The sequence below is a fragment of the Diadema antillarum genome, unplaced genomic scaffold (genome assembly GCF_040938485.1).
Source record: "Diadema antillarum isolate AM-2024a unplaced genomic scaffold, OU_Dant_1.0 scf00000026, whole genome shotgun sequence".
In the NCBI taxonomy this organism is placed as follows: Eukaryota; Metazoa; Echinodermata; class Echinoidea; order Diadematoida; family Diadematidae; genus Diadema; species Diadema antillarum.
In genome coordinates this window covers 727782-753592 of record NW_027270915.1, presented here as the reverse complement: position 1 = coordinate 753592, position 25811 = coordinate 727782, and the positions used below count along the sequence as shown (strand labels likewise).

At 39.3% G+C, this 25811-nt stretch overlaps 1 protein-coding gene across 1 annotated transcript in view; it reads left to right on the top strand.

The window, feature by feature from the left end:
- The window catches only part of LOC139734502 (condensin-2 complex subunit H2-like), a 29923-nt gene extending 14742 nt beyond the window's left edge, over positions 1 to 15181 (top strand). Inside the window, exons 11-16 of the mRNA XM_071645286.1 lie at positions 885 to 1012; positions 4882 to 5056; positions 8039 to 8106; positions 10102 to 10203; positions 14147 to 14326; positions 14870 to 15181. Of these exons, the coding sequence (XP_071501387.1) occupies positions 885 to 1012; positions 4882 to 5056; positions 8039 to 8106; positions 10102 to 10203; positions 14147 to 14326; positions 14870 to 15016 (800 nt within the window). The 3' untranslated portion in view covers positions 15017 to 15181. The remainder of the gene's footprint in view (positions 1 to 884; positions 1013 to 4881; positions 5057 to 8038; positions 8107 to 10101; positions 10204 to 14146; positions 14327 to 14869) is intronic.
- Positions 15182 to 25811: the final 10630 nt, after the last annotated feature.

Here is a 25811-nt window from a genome sequence, read left to right as displayed (position 1 = left end):
ATGGCTGAGGTATCCAAAAAAAGAGCAATTCTAATATAGTGTGGGACCCACACTTTATTATGATCGCTTTGTTTTACTTTGCTTTTGGATGTTTCAGTCATTCCAAACCCGATTTTCATAAATAAACTTTGAATTCCTCTTAAATTGGGATGCTCTGTACTATAACATAAGTTTTTTTCTTGGTATCTCACAAAAAGTTAAAAGCCCAATTCTCATCTCCACCAATACAGTACCATCCCTTTAAAGTAGTGTAATTGATTCAGATCTAAATACTTAAAAAAACAATCTGTCCCTGTGACATACCTCCGTGAATTCTGCTTTATGTATTTATTTCACACTCTTGACTTTCTTGCGACGTATTGACAAATTGCTCTTCATCAGCGTAAATAAGCACTTGGCTTCCACCCAGAACCCACTGCACTGGCTGATTGTGTGGAAGCACGATAGTCTAGTGGATATGACGCCTGTCAAGCAAGGAGATCATGGGTTCAAGTACCATACAAATATGAATTCCTGTGATTTTTATCGTGACTATTATTCTGAACAGTGAATAATTGGTGCTTTTTATGTTGATTCAGAGCAATTTGTCAATTAGTTGCAATAAACACAACTCGATGCAGAAATTATTAATTTGAATAGACATGGCTTATTGCTAAGTCCAGGCAAGCCATCACCCAAGCATTAGCAACCTCGTCAAAGAAAAATATCAGACTAATTTGTTTCCCTGTTAATAATCCTCTGTGATGTAATTGTAATATTATTGATGGAGACTTCCTGTAATGGAAGAAAAATTTGAGTAAAGAAAATGATTCGCTGGTATAACACTTGCAACCTTTCACACCACGAATGCCTCAAGTGGAGAGTGTGTTTCTTTCTATTGACAGACTTCTCGCATACCTCCAAGTTGCCTAGCAACCCGCTGAAGCTTCCCTACCACCCAGAGTTTGAGCACATGTATTACAATGAGTACAAGAGGCAGCTGGATGTGAGCAGACGAGAAAAGAAACAGCTGGTAAGTTTGCTTCTTTTTGTTTGATTTGTTCTTCCACCTGAGAAGATGGAATATGAGCCCATATTTCAACTGCATAGTTGGTTTTCGATAGGGTCCAGGGCCCCATTTCATAAAAGGTTGATACGATGTCAGCTCTTGCTGGAATGGCAATTGTCATGGTAACGACAAGAATCCAGCTTCCTGATTGGCTGTTACAACTGGAAGTTGCCATTCCAGCAAGAGTTGCCATCCTAACATCTTTTATGAAATGGGGCCCAGTTGGATGTACAGTTGAACCTCTCGTATCCGGACAAGTCGGGACCGGGGCTCATCCGGATAAGGGATTTGGCCGGATATGGGAGACTCAATGCTTTATACATGTACATATACATACACATGTACTGATGTAGCCCATTGTAGTACCACATGTAGTAATGTGTATACTGCAGCCTTTTCATTGTTACACTCAGTAACAGACCTCAAAATAGAGGTTCGTGTTTGCAAGAATGCAATCATTTTCTGTTATAAATTCTTGGGATGATTTATCTAAATAATTATTAAGAATTGTATCAAGTATATGTAATTCATGTATGTTTGTGTAGGAGAACTCAAGGAGTTGGGAATCTTCCTTCCTCCCGTAATTATTAAAAAAAAAAAAGAAAATCACGGCGAGATTGCGTCCGTATAATAGAGAGATCCGGATGAAGGGAGGCCGGATATTAGAGGTTCAACTGTATATACCAAGGGCGATGCACATCACCGGTTTATGCACCTTGCTCTTTACTCTGAATGAATGAAATGGGATGTTTTACGTGCATGAGTTGTGACTCTCTCACATACAGACCTCTATTCTATGTCTTATCCAAGGGACAGATTGTTTTACCTCTTACTAGAGGAGACAACAGGATTTCAAACAACATGGCTAAGCTAGACTCAAGAATCGAACCCAGGTTCTGCGAATCTGAAGCCAGACACACTTCCGCCCGAGCCATTTTTTGTTTTGATATTAATCCTTCCTCAATAAAAAAGGCACTCCCTTTGTGCAGAACAATTACATCAAACCTACTTTGATGAACTTTTAGGATGATCTACGTGTAGGTACACTGAGTTTGCAGCACTGCATGGACTATGGTTTCATCTTAATCCAGCCTTTCCCTAAAATGTATTCACCAGAGCAATAATAAAAAAAAAAAAAGATTAGCTGTTGGATGTCAGTATTTGTGATGAGGAGTTTCTCGTAAAACTTAATTGATTCTCAGTTTGAATTACTTATGGCTGAAATATATCCATAGGAGAAAAGTTGGCAATAAAATGTAAAATGGGAAGAGCATAAAAGCAGTTCAGTTCTGTCATTTCTCAGGCTCAGCTATCAATATAACAGAATGTGATCTGGCGCCCTCATTTGTTTTGACAACTGCCATTCCATATGATGGCAAAATACGAAAAAAAAAGAAAGAAACAAGGCATTTGAGCTGTTGGCTTGGTGACTTCAATGTAGCCATTAATTATGCACACCTCCTTGTGCAACCGGTCCCAGGTATGACTACAAACGAGATCTCGATGGTAGATAGCTTATCCAGTCTGGTCAACCAGACTAAATGCAAAACGTGAAGAGAGACTTGTTTCACAGCTCATACAAGTCACTCTTCCAACTCTGAACGGGATCTGGGTAACAAGTGTACGATAACATGCTTACAGTGGCACAAGATGGCTACTGTAAAAGTGAATATTTTCGCGCGACTAATTTTTCGTGCTTGGCCATGTAAGAAGAGTTTCGCGTGTTTTTAAGTCCATGGAATCGAGACAGCAACAACTGGAACATATGGCATGCAAAAATATTTGTGTGCTTTTGTTTTTGCGCTAGCTTGCGGTTGCGCGAAATGTGCAAAAATTTTAGCACCGCGAAAATTTCCACTTTCACAGTACTGCCTCCCCACGGAAGAAAGCAGTAACTGCATATCCGCTGAGCCGAGATAAATGCGATTTTGTGTTTTTTGCAGATTCTTTAAAAACACAGAAACATTCGAAAATGATTTTGTGGTATGATGATGCACCATACCTAGTTGTCTAACAAAACCTAGGAAAAACTTGTGTTTCCGTTATTTTCTAAATGTTATTTAGGAAAATGTAGTTACTGCGGTGACTCACCCTTGATTCTGGGTAGTTTCCCCACGGAAAAAAGCAGTAACTGCACTCGGTCTACAGATGGCCAGGAGTCTGCTGTTTTCCCCATGGAAAAAAGCAGTAACTGCACATGTCACATGCCCATAGTGAGGAATTGTTACCACCACCAGCTTATAAAGTTCTTCTACTTTCTGGTTAGTCTAGATCTATCAGATCTAGGACCTAATGTTAGACCTACATGTAGACTCAGTCTTGTTGCTTCTACTCTATCTAGGAATAAATGGTATTTTGTGTAACACAACAGTAAGGTAATTGAAGTGAATGGTCGGGTACGCGGTAGACCTAGCGTTAGATGATCTAGACTAGACCTCTAGTGTATTAATACTAGGTCTAGTGCTCATCTCCATTCAAAATTTCTACTCATATTTTCAGCTCACCTTGATTTTCTGGTTCCTCTGCAATTCATGATAGATTTGCAGGCATGCCTGGACTGCAGAAAATTTTCAGTCACTGTGTGACTGCATGGTTGGCACTGTCACTCAGACTATACTGTACTGAGTGCAAGTGTGATGACTAGACTGTGATGTGATGAATTCTGCAGTTACTGCTGCAGTGTGACATGTTGTAGGCGTGCTGCAAAATTTATGCGCGCATGCAATACGCGTATTCTGCACTCTGAGTGCGCTCAGTATGTTAGCTTTGCTAGTCTCCTGAAAGAAACTTTTTTTCTACAACTTGTCATAATGATTCCCTGCGGGCAGAGTCAAGTTACTGGTGAAACAATCTTTTTATATCTACTCCCCTAAATTAATGAAGAAACTGCTGTTTATGTTGTTTTAGAAAATTGATAGAATTTGAAAAAAAAAAAAAGTATTAGGAAAAAAATGTACAGGCAGGACTACAGAGTCTGAATTATTAGACTATCATTGTTAGTTACTGCTTTCTTCCGTAGGTTTTGTTGGTTACTGCTTTCTTACGTGGGGAAACTTGAAAAGTTGAATCGACTGGATGCAATTACTGCTTTTTGCAAAAGTGAAAAATTGCATTTTTGGTCAATCTTATTTTTTTTTTCAAAACTGACTTATTCACATTTAAGAGCATTGGGTAAACTATTAATTTTTCCAAAAAAGTACAAATTCATAAAAATGTCAGTTACTGCTTTTTTTCGTGGGGGGCAGAGTATCCTTAAAGGCACATGGTCCCGGTGGTTTAGTCAAATGCGTACGCGGGCGCACGGCGCAAGTTTCCTATAGAAACCTACGCTATCGACTCCTCTGTATAGCGCTTACGCTGTGACCCATTTCCCCAAGTCCGAAGAAGTCCGATCCACTCTAGTCAGTGGTCCGATCACAGTTCGGCTCATGATTCGGCTGAGGGGGATATGACGGCTTTAGCAAACTTCTTTTGTGATGTCATAATAAGAAGCACATATGCACGCACCCTGGCATTACTGCAGACTGCGTGATGCGCAGAGAAGACAACAAAGGCAACGTTACTTAGCAATACCTATGCGCTTTACTCTTGATGACAGCTCAACTTCGGCAATCTTTGTATCAATGCTAGCGGTGATCGGCAGTATCATCAACAGCACCCTCTACACTACCGGGACTATGCACCTTTAAGTGATTGCGACCAGTAAAACTCAACACACGTCTCTCGTCCAAGGAGATTACAGAGATTTCTGAACCCATTATGTAAAGAAGAATGATTCGAAATTATAACTCTTCATTGATGATGTGATGCTGTTGTTGCTTTCTTCTCTCCAGGCGCAGCAAGGTAGGTTTGAGGAGCTGGCCCGGAAAGAGAAGGAGGATGAGGAGGCTGCAGCGCTGGAGGACGCGGAAGGCATTGCCGACGACTTCGGCCTCGGGGACGGAATCGGGGGCGACTTCGACGATGATGTAGGCTACGATCCCATGGATGGAGGGCCCATTGCTGAAGGTATGTGAGTTAGTGAAGGTTTGGATATATGCCATAAAGAGTTTGGGAGTATGATAGTTAGATGACGAGTGGATATGCTATTAAAGAATAGTTTGCAAGTATGTGAGTTAGGAGAGGGGTAGATCATCCTAAGAAGAGTTCGTAACAGCATGCAGCAACAAATGATTGATTGTGAAGAAAAAAAGGAAGAAAAGAGCTATGAAAAATGTTTTAACCCTAATCAGGCTGGGGGGGGGGGGTTAATTCACATAAAAATTCTTATCTTCACTTAGAATGGCCGAAATTAATTTATTTTAGCATAATTATGCTTCGAAAAATGTCTGTGACAAATTTTGGCCAAAAAACAAACAAAAACAAAAGCTCAAAAAACAAGGAAATACATAAGAAATTCAAAAAACAATAAAATACATAAGAAATTAATTTCGATACAGATTTTTTTTTATCCTATGTCTCAGAAGAATGATACAAGAAACATTTTTAAAAAGAAATTAGCTTAATTGGAGCATTAATAAGTGATTTAGAGCCCAAAACTAATTGTATGCATAAATTACAATAATTAATTAATATAAAATATAAGAATAATTTTTCGGAGAAAGCAACCATACATTTTGATAGAATATATCGCGGGCGTTGCGTGTGCTGATTTTCGGCGCGATCGCACATTCCATAGGCGAGATCTGAAGGGGGGCGGAATCCCCCCCCCCCCCCAGATATAGCATAGCCAAAAAAGCCCAGCCTGATTAGGGTGAATGCAAATGAAATTACAAAGAAGATATGCCTTGAGGTACTACTCACAACCCACCACACACTACATGATGAGAATGGTCGCATACCTGGAGAGGCGAGCTGGGTGATACGACCAGTCGCATGGCCCAACATTGCACACAATATGATCAGACTACACAGCTGGGCTTACAACCTTTCTGGCTTCACCACACTATACTCTAGTGTAGTGTGATTGGCTGCAAGTCCATGACCGGTCGTGAAAGTTTGACCTGTCAAATCTCTACAACTGAGGGGTGTTTCATAAAGCTGTTCGTAAAGTTACGAATGACTTACGAGCGACTGGTAATCAGTTCTTGTAAGCACTGAATTATGGAAATTTTAAGTATAGCACATCAAAGCTGATCACCAGTCGCACGTTTCGCGCAATATCTTCGCAACGCGATAAGCTCCCGCCGCGTTGTTTCATGACTTTTTTCTTTCAAGTATCGCGCAACTTTTGAGACCCAAATTGTTGTGCCCGCGCGTACCGTTTTGACGCGATGCCCGTTCGAAAAAAAATTTGTCAACCCCAAAATTGCTCCAAAACGTGATTTTGTGTACAAATCCAATGCAAATTGTGTTTTTTCAATTAATTCACATAAAAATTCTTATCTTCACTTAGAATGGCCGAAATTAATTTATTTTAGCATAATTATGCTTCGAAAAATGTCTGTGACAAATTTTGGCCAAAAAACAAACAAAAACAAAAGCTCAAAAAACAATGAAATACATAAGAAATTCAAAAAACAATAAAATACATAAATTAATTTCGATACAGATTTTTTTTTATCCTATGTCTCAGAAGAATGATACAAGAAACATTTTTAAAAAGAAATTAGCTTAATTGGAGCATTAATAAGTGATTTAGAGCCCAAAACTAATTGTATGCATAAATTACAATAATTAATTAATATAAAATATAAGAATAATTTTTCGGAGAAAGCAACCATACATTTTGATAGAATACATCGCGGGCGTTGCGTGTGCCGATTTTCGGCGCGATCGCACATTCCATAGGCGAGATCTGAAGGGGGGCGGAATCCCCCCCCCCCCCCCCCCCCCAGATATAGCATAGCCAAAAAAGCCCAGCCTGATTAGGGTGAATGCAAATGAAATTACAAAGAAGATATGCCTTGAGGTACTACTCACAACCCACCACACACTACATGATGAGAACGGTCGCATACCTGGAGAGGCGAGCTGGGTGATACGACCAGTCGCATGGCCCAACATTGCACACAATATGATCAGACTACACAGCTGGGCTTACAACCTTTCTGGCTTCACCACACTATAATCTAGTGTAGTGTGATTGGCTGCAAGTCCATGACCGGTCGTGAAAGTTTGACCTGTCAAATCTCTACAACTGAGGGGTGTTTCATAAAGCTGTTCGTAAAGTTACGAATGACTTACGAGCGACTGGTAATCAGTTCTTGTAAGCACTGAATTATGGAAATTTTAAGTATAGCACATCAAAGCTGATCACCAGTCGCACGTAAGTCGTTTGTAACTTTACAAACAGCTTTATGAAACAGCCCCCCCCCCCCCCCCCCCCCCGGGTCTTCAGGTCGTATGATTAGTGAATTGTGGCAAAGTTGTGTAGTGTTTGGTGGCCTTTAGGGAATTTTAGAAGATCTAGTGTGGCTTAGTGGATAGGACTATAGATCTTTAATTGCAGCAGTATCGTTGCGAATGTGTCAATATTTTGCATACTGTTGGAAAGGCCATTCTTTTTCCAATAGAATAACACCAAGCTCTTTAATTGCAGTTAATGCGTTACGATTTTAGGCCCATTTTTGTCAACCCTTGCAACCTAATGACAATGACACCGTCCGCCCCACATTCCGCACATTGCGAACGCTACTGGTTCTACGGTAAGCCAAATTCTCACTGGTTTCGGTATCTCTGAGAGTGCAAAATGATCACATTTTGAAAATTGCAAGGGTTGACAAAAATGGTCCTAAAACCATAATGCATTAACCAAAATTAAAGAACTTGGTGTTTTTCTTTTGGAAAAAGAATGGCCTTTCCAATAGTATACAAAATAATGACATATTACAAACAATATTGCTAAAATTAAAAATCTTAGGTGTTCCGTTCTTTTTGGGCCACCCTGTATAGCAAGCAAATTCCAAAAGTAACATGAGTTTTGACCCATTCCCAGAACTATGTTTTGCCTTCATATTTTCAAGTGACAAAAACTTTTGATCTTTTCAGACCGATTTCTTGGTGGTAGTCAAGATGAAGTCGTGACCAGTTACGAGGAGTTGGTCAGAAAACATGTGGTAAGGGTCTTTTTTTATCACCTTTTATGTCATGCACTTCTACAGGAAAGGTGGTAGTCAGTTTGAAAAGAAGGAATAAAACTTTCCTAGCACAACAGTAAAAATTTGATCCAAACTGGTTGAAAAATAAGGAACTTATGACAGAAGTTTTGCTAATAAACAGTTCTTGAACAGTCAATATGAATATACAAATGGTGAAGTGATGATATTCCCTCACAACTTTCCATTTTACAGTTAAACTTGCCTAAGTCGACCTTGCATAAAGTCAAATAATTGCCTCTTAAAGTCGAAGGTCTTTTCAATCAATTTTAATCCCTCATAAGTCAAATTTTCTCTAAGTCAAGGCTAGTTCTTCAGTCCAAATAGATTGGACTTTGGCGAGGTTGGCTGTAGTTTGTACATAAAAGTGTGAAATTTCCAGTTTTTCATCCATACGCAATTAAGCTCCAATCTCAAATCCTGACAGATCAATTTGATCGAATTTTCACTGTTGTACTCTTTTTGATTTTAATCGTTCCTATTAGACTGACATATAACTGGACTGAAATTCCCCTTTAATAGCTTAAAGATGCTCTCAGCATCAAATGTGATTGTTGCATCTTGTTTTGAGACATACATATGATAGTATTATGTTACCTGACTGATATTTTTATAACAGGAAATATATCTTGTATCATTTATCTGTTGCTTTCTGTGGTAACAAGGCAGATGTCTGACCGTGTTAGTGGTATCTGTGGTATAGATGTCATGTAGAAGACAGGATCAAATGATTGCTAGCTGGTTGTGAAACTAATAAATCAACAAGAGACAATGGAAATTAAATCGTCGGCCCTTGTTCGCATTTAGTTCTGGAATATCATACTTCACTCAAGTCGATCTCATTAATTCTGTTGTATGGCCATGCTTAGGGCTGTATACTCTTCCCAAGTTGTTTAATTTTGTCGGCATTAAGTCATTCCTCTGCCTGCCCCTCCAAAAAACAAAAGAAACTATGGTAAGGTTAGATTGACCAGCCACTTGGGCACAAGACTGCGGTCTCAGACAAGGGTCAATCGTATACCGTAGCTTAGGGACAAGGAGGCATGTTTGATGTATGTTTTGAGCAGTTTGAGGACATCTCTGCTAATTGGGGATGCAAGCCTGCAGCATTTATGTGCCAATCACTAAACATTGCTTGGTTAAAGAGATAGTATAGTTTTGGTTAAGATGTGGCTTTGGGTTGCCAGCATTTTTGAGAGAGATAATAAAGAAAGATTTTTATGAAATATATTTATATTGTAAATTAAAAATATGAAAGAGCATAATTTTCAATCTATTTCAAAACCGATTTTCATAAAATAAAATTTTAATTCCTCTTAAAATTGTGTGCCCTTTGACATTTCATGATGTGGTTTCCAAGTAGCTTGCAAAAAATTTAAAGCTGAATCCTCATCTCAACCAATACTATGCCATCCCTTTAAGGTTGAATTACAAACTGTTTCCCCTCCACATTAGCCTTTGTGAGAGCCTTAGATCAAAACAGTGAATCAAAATCCCAAATTTTTGTCGCATCCAAATTTTGAAAATTTCACATATTTTTTTTTGTAAGGATCTGCAAAAAATACCTTACTTTCAAATTCATCACATTCTTCTGTCGAGTTTTTATTGCAACAGATTGACAAATTGCCCTATATCAAGTTTACGTCGATGTGGGGCAATTTGTCAATCAGTCTCAATAAATGTTCTTTGTTGTAGAAAAGATCAGTGTGGCACTTTGACAATCTTAAAGTGGGGTGCAGGCTACTGTAAGAATGGAAATTTGCGCATTAGGAATTTCGCGCTTGGTCGGGTAAGATAAATTTCACATTTTTTTGTTTCCATTGAGTAAAAACATATGAATACATACTGTACAGCAAGCAAAACAGTTTGCTTGCTTATATTTTGCTGCTAGTTTTGTATCTTGCAACGTATGCAAAAAAGTCCACTATTTTTGACTAATCATTCCTCACATCACAGGAGGCATACCTGGCCAGTGCATCAGAGTACGCCCAGATGACAGAGTTGTCCAAGCGTGTCCAGCAATGGGAGGACCGGATAGCACCCATACTCACCAGAGAGGTATCAGAAACGTCTCACAAATGTCTGGCATCAATTTTCATACTTTTTTGTTATACCCCCGCCAAACGAAGTTTGAAGGGGGTATATAGGAATCAGCGGACGGTCGGGCGGTCGGGCGGTCGGGCGGTCGGGCGGTCGGGCGGTCGGGCGGTCGGTCCGTTGCAAATCTTGCGTCGCGAACTACTTCCTCAGTTTTCAACCGATTCCCATAAAACTTGGCACAGATGTGTGCCTTGGGTTGTAGATGTGCAAGACGTATTTTTTGACAGTACCCAAAAGTACGTTGCCATGGTAACGGCATATTATGGGCAAAAATGGGTACAAATCTTGCGTCGCGAACTCCTCCCACAGTTTTTGATCAATTTTTATGAAATTAGGTACAGATGTTCATCTGAATATGTTAATGTGCAAGACACATATTTCCGCAGTGGCAAAAAGTGCGTTGCCATGGTAACGGCATGTTATTGGTAAAATAAAGGGCAAAATGCTTCATGGCAAAACTGCTTCATCAGTGTTCTTCCAATTCTCATGGAATTCATATTGAATGTTTGTCTTAGGATATAGGTCAGCATGACACATTTCTTGACAGTGACAAAAAGTATGTTGCCATGGTAACAGCTCACATATTATGAGCCAAAATGATGGAAAATTTTGTGTTGCAAACTACTTCCTCAGTTTTTGCCCAATTTCCATGAAACTTGGTACAGATGTGTGCCTTTGGTTGTAGATGTGCAAGACGCATTTTTTGACAGTACCCGAAAGTACGTTGCCATGGTAACGGCATATTAATGGCAGAAGATCAAGGAAAGATCTTGCGGATTGAACTACTTCCTCAGTTTTTTGACCAAAGCTTATGAAATGTGGCACACACCTTGATCTTGGTGGGAAGATGTGGAAGACATATTTTTCGGACGTGTCGGAAGCTGCGTTGCCATGGTAATGGCATATAAATGGCAGAAGATCAAGGAAAGATCTTGCGGATTGAACTACTTCCTCTGTATTCGACTGAAGCTCATGAAATGTGGCACACACATTGGTCTTGGTGGGAAGATGTGCAAGACATATTTTTTGGACGTGTCGGAAGCTGCGTTGCCATGGTAACGGCATATTAATGGCGGAAGATCAAGGAAAGATCTTGTGGATTGAACTACTTCCTCAGTTTTTGACAAAAGCTTATGAAATGTGGCACACACAATAGTCTTGGTGGGAAGATGTGCAAGACATATTTTTTGGACGTGTCGGAAGCTGCGTTGCCATGGTAACGGCATTTAAATGGCAGAAGATCAAGGAAAGATCATTCCTTGGGTAAGACTGTCGTCACGGGGCGGGGGTATTAATCACCTTCAGTGATATTTCTAGTTTTGTTGGTAATAATGCTCTGTTTGTGACATTCACAGAGAAAAGTGTTAACGTGTGTTCTTTGAAAAAAAAAATGCAATGAGTTTTATGGCTTGCTGAAATTCAAAGGTTCTGAAGTTGTCTAATTTTGAGGTAAAATAATTCTTGAATCCGCAAATTTTCATGAAGTTTACATAATGAAGGGCACGGCACACTGCAGCACAGAAGATATTCAAACAGGGCACAAAAGGGGACATAGAAAAATGTCATATTTGTCGTTATTTCTGAAAGATTAAGAAACAGTTCCATTTTAAAGGCACTTGTTGATGTTGTGCAAGTTTATATCCAAGATACAAATTTTATTTTGGTTTAATAGGCTCTTGTTATGCTACTTATAGAAGTGTGTAGGTATATGCAGGGCTCGACACTAACGGTGGCCCGGTGGCCCGGGGCCACCAAAAATGAAAGTCGGACCACCAAATTTCCAAAAAGGGCAAATTTGGTGGCCCGCCTCGGGCCATCAAAATTTTTTGAAAAGTATGTCAATAAATTCGTAACTTTTTGCGCCGGAAATTAGCAGTTAAATTTGTTTAAAGGATGGATGAAAAGGACTGAATGAGTGCCTGAGAGTGAGTGTTGCAAGTTTGTTGAAGTTTATTTATGAGTAGATAATTATGTCCAACTTCTAATTCTTACTATGATAAAACTTAAATATTTGACTCATTTAAAAAAAAAAGACTTTTAATGTTTTTTATTGTTGTTTTTTTCGGGACACCAAATTTTTCTCTCGGGCCACCAAAAATTTGAAATTTAGGATTTTGGTGGCCCCATCAGACCACGAAAACAAAAAAGTTAGTGTCGAGCCATGGTACAGTGTATATGGGATACATATATTTGTGTTGTAGTGGTATATTGAAATGCTCATCACTTCTGCCAATGACCTGTTACAACTGTTTGTGTGAAATATAGAATCTGGGGGGTGTTTCATAAAGCTGTTCTTAAAGTTACAAACGACTTAAGAATGACTGGTGATCAGTTCTTGTGTTGAATTATTGAATTTCTGATATTTAACCCTAACTAGGCCGGGGGGGCCTCCGAGGCCCCCCCCTCGACGTTCCGCGCGATGCATCGCTAACGCGAAAAGCTATCGCCACGACGTTTCATGACTTTTTTCTTTTGAGTCTCCCGCATCTTTTGACACCAAATTTGCGATACCCGGGTGTGCGGTTCCAAAGTTGCGCATAAATATGTACGTGCATGTCAGACCAAAAATTGCTCAAAAACGTGAATTTGTGTACAATTTCAATGCAAAATGAGCTTACAGGCAAATTTCATAAAAGCATGATTATTTGGGGGTTCATTGATTAAAATCAATTAATAGCATATTTTCTTGTTCAGAACAATGTCGCGGACAAGTTTCATCGAAAAAACAATGAAAACAAAAAGTCGAAAAAACAAAGAAATACATAAGAAATTCAAAAAACAATAAAATACTTAAGAAATTTTTTCTGATGCCGCAATTTTTTTCTCTTATATTTGCTCAGGACACTAAAAAGAATATTTACACAAAAAATGTGCCCATTTTGAGCTTTACTTAGTGATTTATACCAAATTGTCTGATTTCATGCATCGTTATGCAGAAATTAGCATAATTTAGCATTGATGATAATTTTTTTAAAATTTAACTTCGTGGTACAGTAGATTACGTCATAGGCAATATGTGTGCCAATTTTCGTCGCGATCGCGCGGTCGACGGTCGAGACCCCCCCCCCCCCCCCCCCCCCCCCCCCCCCCGGCTCTATGATCTACCTAAATACCCCGGCCTAGTTAGGGTTAAGTATAGCACTTCAGAACTGATCACCAGTCATTCTTAAGTTGTTCGTAACATTTAAAACAGCTTTATGAAACACCTCCAACCTCAAATTCAATTTCACTGCAGCCAGACCAGCCTACTACTATCCCCATTATAGCCTTCAAACTTCAGGTACTTCTTCTGACCTATTGACCTCTCCCACCCTCTTGACCCTTCTGACCTTTGACCTCTCCCACCCTTTTGACCCTTCTGGGCCCCGTCTTATAAAGCCTTCAAATCAATCACAAGTCCCCAAATCAATCGCAACTTGCATTGCAGCTCTCACAAAACTAGTGATTGATTTCTATCACAAGTCTTTATAAGACAGACTCTTGACCCTTTTGACTGTATTGACTCTTCTGATACCCTTCTTACCTTTAATTTTGACCCTTGTGTCAAATCTGACCCTTCTCACCCCCTCAACCCTTCTGATCTTCTTGATCCATCTCACCCTCTTAATCCTTTGACCCTTTTGACCCATCTGAACCTACCCTCTTGACCCTTCTACAATCTTTTTGACTCAACTGACCACTGCTCTCTCCTTGGTATCCATTGCACATTGTTTTTAATGTTCATATTACAAAGTATACTGTTAAAATAAGAAATAAAAATGTTTTGAGATTGCAGCCACCTAGTAATTATGAACAGTCATGGATGTGCAGTAGATTGTAAGGAACTTAGAAAATCAAGATCTTGCAATCAAGATATAGAGGTTTTTTTCACTCTCCCAAACTATGTCCCTGGACTTCGTAGGAAAAGTTTGCCTTCTTCGACATCAATGAGTATGGTGGCTTTGTCCTTGACAAACTGAGCCAGCTGGAGAAGAAGCAGGGAAAGACGAAGCCCAAAGAGCAGCTGACGCCCTTTGCTCGCGTGGTGGAAGACAAACAGATCCATGAAGTCAGCCGGTACTTCCTGGCGACCCTGCAACTGGTGAGTATGGTAGCTGTAAAGTCACAACATTCGGCAATGTGTATCTTTGTTCAGCAAAGAACCTTGCCTTTCCTATCACCGTGTTGTCATAGGGAATATGCTGTTACCTCATCCATATACAGGGAATCACGTTATCACGAGGATCATACGGTCCGCCCAATTTACCTCGTCATATCCGGTCCAACTTCTGTGAGAGAGCATGGTATGTGAAACCAAATTTAGCTTCCAAATACAGGGGAGTCCCAGTGTCCCAATTGCCAGTTTACTCTTTATGCCATAGATTTTAGCGAGTCATTTAAAAAAAAAAAACAATTCAGGGTTTCCCAACAATTTCTAAAATATGTACTACTGCTATCACACCTCCTTCTTTCATGTACTGTATAGCGTTACATGTATGCGTACAAGTCACATTTATGTTTGGGTCAGTGTTAATATTTTTGTATGTTGTTGACTTCTACCCAATTAACACATTTCTTTCGATAAATTCATTTACTGGTGTAATAACCTTTAACATTTGCACTGCTTCCTCTGTCACCTCTACAGGCCAACAATTACAACGTGGAGGTGACAAGCAAAGGAACAGGGGACGTCGGAATGGACACCATGTCACTCAAACTTCTCAGCATGAAACAGCACCACGAAAACATGGCTGAGTATAGAGCGCCCTCTGTTGAGAACAAGGCTCATTGAAGCTCTCCTTGTGAGCCGGAAGTGACGTTCTGGTTTATACTAGCCTCCTACGTGTGGTCTTGGTAAAATATAAAAACTCAAAGTGACAGCTGGAGGCAACAGCGCCCTCTAGTGACGGACAGAGTGTATTGCCTAGAACTTTCGATGCTCATTGAATTGAAAGTCTCGTCGTTGATTAGAAATGTGACTTTGTGGATCCAGCTCCTTGCATATGTGACCCGCTACAACAAAATGATCCTAAAGTCGGGCGAGGTCGATTATTTGAAAATTGCATGACACAATTCCCTAATCTTTCTGCTTTAAAATGATATATAACACGTCTCATAAAAATATCGGCTGCGGAGATATCAATGTTTAAAAGAGAGCATGTCAAGACGTCTGGGAAATCACTGTTTCGAGAAAAGCGCCCTAAAAGTTCTCCTTGCGACGCAATTACAATCAAGAGACACGCAAGTCAGTATTCACCTCCGGACAATAGAAGTTAAGCCCTAGCAACCCCCGAAATGCTCATTCAAACACAGCGTCGGCGGTTTCCTCACCGACCAATCAGTGACCAGGATGTCAGGAGAAGCGGCTAGGCATAGCGCAACCCGCCCGCACGCACCAGTCGACTGGGCAGTGTGCGAGCTTCACGCTTCGGTTAGCGGCAAGCAGCAAACTGACCAATGGGATCACTCTGATCGTTGTTAGGGGCGGAGCCTATGTGTGGTGCTCAATCCAAATGTTTGAACCAGTTTCTGCTTCGTTGAAACGCCAAAAAACATGGCCCAGAAAAACGCTATTTTTATGCCTCCGCAACGAAGTGGCCGGAGGCATTATGTTTTCGGGTCGTCCGTCCGTCCGTCCGTCCGTCCGTCCGTACGTCCGTACGTCCGTACGTCCGTACGTCCGTCCGTACGTCCGTCCGTACGTCCGTCCGTCCCGTTTTGTTTTTGTCGATATCTCAAGAACCGTGTGGTGGTTTTACATCAAACTTGGTATGAGGGTATATCCTTGGGGGATAATACTTTGTGTGGATTTTAGGGTCACAGGGTCAAAGGTCAAAGGTCACAGGTTATTTTGTGAAAAAAAAATTGAAATTTCATGTTTTTCTCCATATCTCGCAAATGGTTCAAGGTATCTTCATGGAACTTAGTATATATGCTTGTACTGATGGGCAGTGATTATCTAGGGAAGTTGGGGTCGTGGGTCAAAGGTCAGGGGGTCAAAGGTCAAGGTCAACTCCTCAAAATATCACTACTTTCCTTAGAATGCAATATGCCTGAAGGTTTTTTTTTAAAACTTGATGTATGGCATGTATTACCCAATATATATTTTATGGGAAGTTTCTTGCCAAAAGGTCAAAGGTCAAAAGGTCAAAGGTCAAGTGAAAGTGCTAAATTGCACTTTTTCCTCCATATCTCGAAAGTAACTCCAGGTATCATCATGAAACTTACATATTTATGCATGTTCAACCTAACAGTGATTCTCTTTGGAACTGTGAGGTCAAAGGTCAAAGGCCAGGTTTAGATAATGCTATTTTCCCATTTGATACTGAAATTATACTTTTCCTCAATACCTTGAAAATTACTCAATGCATAAACTTATAAAAGGGTCAAAAGTCAAGTAAAAATCATCAGTTCCCCAAATACCTGCACTCTGACATTTTAATCATTCATCCAATTGAACCTAGTTCTAGGAAAGTGAACATTCAGCACATTTGTGTCAAACCTGTCCTTTTAATATTTTGCCAATTGTGTGAAACTGTCATCACACATTGTCAAGACATTGTACTATAGACCTATTAGGAGAACCATGCATTATGGCGGAGGCATATCAGTAGCCGTAGCGATATATCTAGTTTGGTCTTTCCTTTCATCATTTTGCTTCAAAATTTCGAAAGATGATAGAAGACATGTCAGACTCTAATAATATGTCAAATTCAGAAAATCGTAAGTTTTGACCAATTTTGATGCTCTAACTTCAAACTCGATTTTCACGGCTTCGACCGTGCGCGACTTTAGGACCATTTTGTTGTAGCGGGTCACATATTATCGTGACCAGTTTTATATCAAATTTGCTCAGGGTTATGCAACGTCAAAGAAAGAAGCAATGTGCACAGAGTCCCCAGGGCAAAACAAAATCCACTGAAATGCTGGTCGTAAATGTGGGAACCAATACACTTGTGCCAGCTCATGGAATTATTCTTAGGCAGTTCACCGCACATTGCAATCTATTGCAGTTTCAGTGTTAAATTCCTATGATGCCCCACTAACTTTAAGGTATTACTTTGACCTGGTTAGCAGAAAACAGCTGTTGCAAAACAACGCATAGTGACGTTGATGCATATTAATGTTTTTGTTGGAAAGAGAAGGAATACCTTTCATGCAGACGATTCAAAGCCTATCCGATTACCCTATAAAGAGAGTTCAGCTGTATTTTGGTGCCCACATGTTTATTCCAGGACTCTTGTTATTGCTTTACCCTCAATCAATTGCATTCAGAGACTCCAACTCTCCCGCTTTCGACGGGAGATCTCCCGCCGAAAGCCCACTTTTGCAACATCTCCCGTTCTCCCGCTTGAAATGTAATTTCTCCCACCCTGGCTCTGTGTCTCCCGTTTGAAATGATTTCTTACTTTTTGTCTTCGTATGTTGAAAAACAAGCCTTAGATAGCACGAGAGAGCATCAAAAACCGTAATTATTAGAGCTTCCAGGGCCCAAGCGGGCCCTGGACCCCGGCCACAAGGAACTTTGCGCTTGTGATATGCGCTCTTCGCACATCAAATTGGAGTCTCCTGTCTGCTAGGGGTTTCAGGTGGGAGAATCTCCAGATCAGAAGGTGCTTAGGGTTGGAGTCTCTGTGCTTTCTGCAGGGAAGGTTACACATATCTCAACAGAAACAGTGAAATGAAGCTGTAGTGCAGGGAATAATTTTCCGGGTATCGCATCGCAATAAGCTATGCATTTTTCCACCACTGCTACACAAACTAACTTTTGTGTAGCAGTTTTCTTCCATAGAAGTGTACAGGATATCATTGAAGATATTTTTCATCAGCTGAAATTGCTAATCAAATTTGAGTTTGAAAATTATTCCCTGTAGTGGCATTTAAATCATCTACCACAAACTTAATTTTTAAGATGTCTTTGTGGATGAACCAGTGGGAGAGGTGTCCGTTCATGACATCACTACATGACTTTTATTTGCACATGCTGTTGCGACCAGTGTTGCTTCTCTGAAGATACATAACATGTTCAAATTTCACAAGTGTCTTATTTTGTGTTGAAACTTCCACAATTCTGTTCATAGCAGTCCACCAGATATTAAAGGCACCTTGATATTGGTGGGGAAAATGTATTTAAAGTCTTTAAAAATCACCAAAGGAGGTCACCTATGCACTAAGGTAGGGCTCCACACTAACTTTTATTTTTGGTGGCCCAAAGGCAAATATCCGACCTTTTTTGGTGGCCCGATCAGGCCACCAAATTCTTCATTTCTGAAATTTTGGTAGCCCGACGTGCGTTTTTGGTGGCCCCGGGCCACCAGGCCACTGTTGGTGTCGAGCCCTGACTATGGGAAGTGTTATTGATTGTATCTATGTGGTCTTCCAACCCTGTACATAGATGTATAATAGAGAACTATCACCAACATGTTTTTTTTTTCTTTCTTTTTTACATTGTAAATATTGCATACAATGTGCATTTGGGATGTGCTGTGGTTAAGTTGTAATTGTCCGAGTCTGCCTTTTGTATCTCTCATAGAGTGGAAGCAAAAAGGAAGCCAGGGGCCCGTTGCATAAAAGTTGCTATTATGTTTACTTTGCCATCCAATGGTAACGTCCATGGAATTCTTGATTTTGATTGGCTGTTGAGTATTGTTACCATGGTAGTTACCATTGGATGGCAAAATTACCATAATTGTAACTTTTATGCAACAGGCCCCAGAAGTTAAAGATGCGAACAGTCTGAACATATCTAGGGATGGACTTGTTTCGGTCATTATGCCTCCGCCACGAAGTGGTGTCGGAGGCATTATTTGTATTCTAGAATGAGTAATCCTGATGTTTATGCAATACATGATGCAGCAGCCTTGCTTCGGTCGAATCCAAAGGAATTGTAGGAAATCATTCACCTACAACAATTCGTCTGTTGAGAATGAGAAGGGCGTTAAGTTGTCTCAAACACTATGGGTTTTGTTAGAACTTAACGCCCTTATCATTCTCAACCGACGAATTATTTACTAACACAATAGAATCAACACATCTTCATATTCATCCAGTGGTAAAATCTTTTGGCTTGTGCGAGGTCGACTTAAGTGAGGTTGACTGTATTGGAGAGGAGATATTCCAGAGTATCAAGAGGGTTTTAAAGTGTTTCCATGGCATTTCAGTAGCAAGTGGCAAAATGGGTGCTGACATTTCTGGACAGTTTTGTAACTCCCACTGAAACTGAAACATGTACTGTATACACTGTTATTGTCGCGTACAGATATTTTCGCGAATGACAAGGCCATAGGCATTTTCGCAAGATGTTGTTTTTGCCAATTGACGCCGACGCTTAAGTTAATGCACTATTAACAGGGCGCATGGAGACATTTTCGCGTATTGCTAAATTCGCGATCCAACTGTGATTCGCGAAATTCATGAAAATTAAACCCTCGTGAAAATAACAGCTTATACAGTATTCTGTATAGTAAATTATCATAATTACATGTAGGGATATTTCCGTATATGAATGTAGACTATACATTCAAAATATAATGTATATACCAGAAATGACAGTGCAGGAATGGCGAGTTATAACGAGGCTGCTTATAACGAGGCTCCTCTTTTAACAAGGTGACTTTGTATGGCCTACCCGATTTCCCATTATTGTACAGTGGAAATTCGATATAACGAGATGGTCGGGACCGAGTCATTTTCCTCGTTATAGCCGATATCTCGTTATATCGGTAGGCATAAAAGAAGGCATAACATAAAGACATTAATTTGCACATGCGGGACTACCCATCATATTTCAATCAGTACTGATAACTTGATATTGTGTGTGAGGGAATTACTCACCTTTATGGGTAAAAAGATGTTTTTCGCCAAGGAAATCCAATATCAAGAATGTGTTTCTTATTAATTGTAGATGTTTGAATTTGTAAATTTATATAGCTTGCGATTGTATCAAGATCGTCTGTGGATTGGTATGTGGTTATCGTATAGGTGTGTGTTGTGTGGAAAGCTTGAATATGGTCTGCACAATGCTGTGTGTGTATGTGACATAATATTATTCTGTATGTACATTATGACTGTGTGTGTATGAAGATGGGGAATTCCCTACGTAGAAGGCCAATCACAGCATCAGATTGCCTCACACCTGCTAAACGTCATGATGATGTCATGTATACATATGGCCGTCCCACCACATTTTCTGCATGTATCAGTGTGCGCGCACACACACACTTACACGTACCACATGCAGTGCTAGCTGGAGTGCACTGAAGAAAATGATTATGTGTGTACAAGACAGTTTTTGGCGCATCAAGCTTTACAATCTCGGAAGATGATAGCACAGGCGAAGTAAAGCTTTACCGAAGGCATTTTGCTTTACCTCGCTATAGCAGGTTTGATTGACTATGTTTTTCTTTGTTTGGAAGTCACAAAATGTATCTCGTTATAGCAGTTATTTCGTTATAGCCGATCTCGCTATAAGAGTAGCATTTTACATAGACTTGTGTGGAAGGAAATTTGGGACCGGGAAAATTTCCTCGTTATAACCGATATCTCGTTATAGCAGTGTTCGTTATACCGAGTTTCCCCTGTATTTAGTTGGTCTCTTATGATATGTTTACAATAAGGAAAAATTGGTCATCCCCTCACCATCATAATACAGTGCTCACTGCTTAATTGGAAGGAGTTGGAGACAAGTTTTTTTTCCCGTTTAAGCGATGCTCCCGCTTAAGCGGTGGAAATAGCGTGAAAAATTTGTTACCTCAAGTTTTGTTGCATTTAAGTGGGGTTCAAGCTAAAGCGGTTCCCGAATAACGGGTGAGCACTGTAACAGGGCTCCCTGTGTTGCAGTTTGATCTACCAAGACATGTATCATGGATGCAGACTTGCTGCTGGGAATTTCCTTTCTAGAGAGAGTGAAGATGCCAAGAAGACAGATCAGTGAAATTTTCTGAAGGTCGCAAAGAAAGTTCTGGGCCCCGTTGCAAGAAAGTTGAAATCAATTGCAAATAATTGCTAATTTTGAAACAACCATTCTGATTGGCTCAGGGTCTGCCCTATTAAGAAGACATGCATGCAACAATGATTTTGACTGGCCAGTGACAATCAGTTGCAAGTTGCGTTTAAACGCAAGTTTGTAGCAACGGGGCACTGGACATGCTACCACATAATGCCAGCAGCTTAATTATCTCTTATAGTGTCAGAAGCATAACAGTTATGAGTGAGCAGTCTGTATAATTTTGGTTTTGTGACTCAATTGAATTGTAGCCTGCTCAAACTGCATTTAAATCTGTATGTGCAGTTACTGTACAAACAAACAAACTGACATAGTGCTAAAACTGACAGAATGATGAAATTAAAGGAGAGATCAATAAAACATGGAATTCATTCTGATTATGGCATCCTTTTTCCACCCATGAAATCTTCCCTTTACTAGAATCTGCTTCAATGCATGCACAGATGATGGGCTTTCTATGATGTCCACAAGTTGTGCTATAAATGTGACACGCAGTTCAGCAGGCCAGCAATTAAGCTTCACTTGTGTGAGGACTGTAACTCACAATTACTTTAATGTCCATCACAGTTACATAATTCTGTTATGTTCTGCTTCACTAAGTAGAAAAAATCGTAGTGCATGCATCATACTCTTACAAGGATGTATGCCAGATGTATTTATTGTGAAATACACGTGTTGCCGATTGATGGATGAAAATTACAAAAAATAAAAGTTATAACAGCATATAACAATGTCTAGTGAAAAATCCTAAAATCTGTGTACAAGTTGTATTCCTTTTCAATATCTGTGTCACTCATTTGCTGCCTTCTGTAATGTCATATGATATATCCTGTTTCACAGCTCACCTCCTGTGCATTTTAACCACCTGCACACACACACACACACACACACACTTTTTGTTTTATAATATTCTTTATTTGAGTTTCATTCAATGTCAAATCCATATTAACAATAAAATTAATACATCCACCAACAAAAAAAAGCAGCTGTATTCTTCTGTATTCTTCTGTATTCTTCACACACACACACACACACACACACACACACACACACACACACACACACACACACACATTCTTTTCCGGGTCACATGACTAGTCTGTGTATGTCAGATATCTGCATTAGTAGGTTGGATTACCTCCCCCAAGTAGGTGAAACCTGTGGCTGGCTGTGGTTATTTTGGTTTCAGTATGTTTGTATGTCTGTCTGTCTGTCTGTTTGTCTGTTTGTCTGTTTGTGTACAAGATAACTTGAGAGCAGATAACAATTTTTTACAAAATTTGCAAGTTGTGTATAGGAGAGGTAAGAAAAAAACTGATGAAATTTGGGGGTCATGAGGTCAAAGGTCATATTTTGTATAATGGTAATAAAAGACATTTGTAAAATAAGCTTACCAATAACTCAACAAAGGATGATTGAACTGTTAAAAAACTTGCATGTTTTGTTCATAATGAAGTGAAAAAAAATGATTAAATTTTAGGCCGGGTCATGAGGTCAAAGGTCAAATGCCATTGGGATCATAAGGACATATTGAAAACAATCTTCTACCAATAACGTGATGATGGGTGGCGAATCTAGGAGGCACACTGGGCGCCCCCCTTAATTTTTCTGAAAATAAAAGAAATGAATAAATATAAAAAATAAGAAAAAAATAAATATTTTGCTTGTCAGCTAAATAAACAGGATGTGACACCAGAAATATTTTTCTAGTCTTAAGACTTTTAAGAGTGACAATCAGTTTTATTATCCTGTAGTCACCATGCGCTGAAATCTAGATGCATTGATTTGTTAAAGTATCCAGAGGATTTGTATTTAACAAGAAGAAGCAAAATATAGCAAAGCAAAAATAGACTAATTAGAGCTGTGGTTATATCCCCCCCCCCTAAAAAAAAAAAAATGGGGGGGGGGGTGGAAGTTAAGTTGCCCTCATGGCCTTTTTTTATGTTACAGTTCTTTGATTCAAACTAGTACACTTATAGGACCACTGTAATCACACAGTTATATAACGAGGATTTTTTTTTATCTATATTCGCAACGAGAGTACACGATTCTATTAAGAGGGCGTCTTGCCCTATATTTCAAACTTTCTTATTCCCATGGTTTGTTATTCCGAAGGTTCGTTAATCCAAAAATGAATTGAGATTCGTTTTGCGGAAGGTTCGTTATTTTGAAAATGAGCAAAAACAAACAAACAAACAAACAAACAAACAAGTTTTGTTATTTCGAAGGTTCATCCGATAAGGTGACAATTTCAGAGAAAGTCGATCGCAATGAGACAGGTACAAAGTCATATTGCGAGGCTTACTCTGAAATTGCCACCTTTTCCCACATCCCCGGTATGGCAGTCGCTGATTAGCTTAACCTATTTTCCTTTTTTTTTGTGTAATCTCTTGTGACAGAATTCATTCATTATCACATGTTCGAAAATTAGCGGTTTGTTTGTTTGTTTGTTTGTTGTTTTCTTGGTCGTGTTTAGTCATGTGACTGGTGTACTTCTGAATCATTTGGAGAAAAGGAAAGGACAAAAAAATAATGCAGCCATGTCACTGCTAACCCCTCAATTGCTGTGAGATAAAATTCACTTGGGGCAACAATGCTTTTTAGGTAAGATGCTAGATGCAGTTTGGTAACGTGGTCTTTGTATTGTGGGCCTATACAGTTCGTTATTCCGATGGTTTGTTAATCCGAAAATGAATTAAGATTTGTTTTTCGGAAGGTTCGTTATTTTGAAAATGAGCACGCACACACACACACACACACAAGTTTTGTTATTCCAAAGGTTCATTAATTTGAAAACAAGATAAGGTTCGTCATTCCGAAAGTTCGTTATAATGCGCACTTTTTTCAGATTTACGAATCATCGGTAAAAAAACCCAAAACAAACAAAAACAAAAGCAAAAAAAAAAAAAAAAAAAAAACCTACGGTAAAAACGAACATCACCCGGGATATTATCCTGAGGCCCTATCTTGCAGTATGCAGAATACACATATCTGAGTGCAATAAGATGTCTATAATGATCAATGACAAACAATGTTGAAATCAGCAGAGTCATATTGGGTGCCTTTAATCAATAGGCCTGTACATTTATAACGATCCTAGACATTTGTGTTTCATACCAGCGGTTCGCCCAATGATCAGCTTTGCCCTAAATGAGATCTTTCCTCAATAAAGGGTAGAATAAGTGAGTGCCGAAATATTGTTTGAACACATAAGTGAATCTTCCATGAAAAAAATAACAATTCATGCGAAATCTACCTACAGTATTTCTAAAGAATTAGGTGCAATCCATTTGCAGTCATCGTTGGATTAGAAGGCTGCCACATCAATAGAACGAAAAAAGTATAAATAAAATATAAAGAGAATGTCATAATATTTCATAACATAATAAAAGAACATTTAACTTACCTTTTTTTTTCGAAGGTGGCGGGGGGTATATTACCATAAACATGTCATTATAAATAATTTGTATTTTTAATTAAAGAAAAAATAAACAATGCGAAATTTTCTGTATAATTGATATATTTTCGTAACACATAATTCGTAACTTTGGAATGGCGTCTCCAAATATCCTCGAAAACTTTATTGTGTTCTGCTAATGATATTTTTGCGTTCACTTAATTCACATATTATAGTATAGGCCTATAGAGGATATATTCCCCCTTTAAGGCAGATGAGTATTATGGACATCAATAATAGTTATTATTAATGGTAGTCATCGGCACAGCTGATGTCATATCTATGTAACGAGAGAGTATAATTATAAAAACGAAAGTCATTTTTTTTTTTGGGAGGGGGGAGGAAGAAGGGGATGAAGGGGGTGAGCTTACAAGTTCTTCAAGCAAAAAATGAACAAAGTCGTTGCAAATCCTCGGGAATAATATATATTATATCTTCGTCTCCATCAAGGAGCTGTTTTGATTAAAAGAGGTCTGTGACACTGAGTCTGTCATGTATAGGCCTGCTACAGCTGTATTACTAATCTTAAAACGCGACATCGCAAGGACAAAACGTGATATTGTAACTTCCACGCATCTTCCTTGATATCACCAACAGGTTCAGGCTATACAGATTATGTACTTGAATGCGCATTCATCAAAAGCATTCAGTTTTGTATAAGTTTTGAGAGCAATTAAGTTTGTCTGATAAACTAATAAGAAGAATTGATATGCACAAATGAAAACACACACACACACACATATATATATATATATATATACACACACACAAAGCAAAACTTACTACATTAGCCGTTCACACAAAAACAACTAACTTAAGATACGGGGATACGGCTCGATCCAATAAGGCAATACATAAGGCGAGAGTCGTCTTTCTTGAGCTATTCACTGTGGCAGCACAAGTATCAAATGTTTTCAACATGCTTAGGTAAAGTTCTTCATCATTCTGCCACTTCTTGGAAGTTATACAGCTAGCTTTGGAGAGCAAGGCATAGGCCACGAGCTACGGTCTGTCAATAAATCCTAAACCGCAGTCAATATTCAGATTCAGATAATTATTTTTGTTGGCACATACATAGGGATATCCACCCCATCTACATACATACATACATACATACATACATAC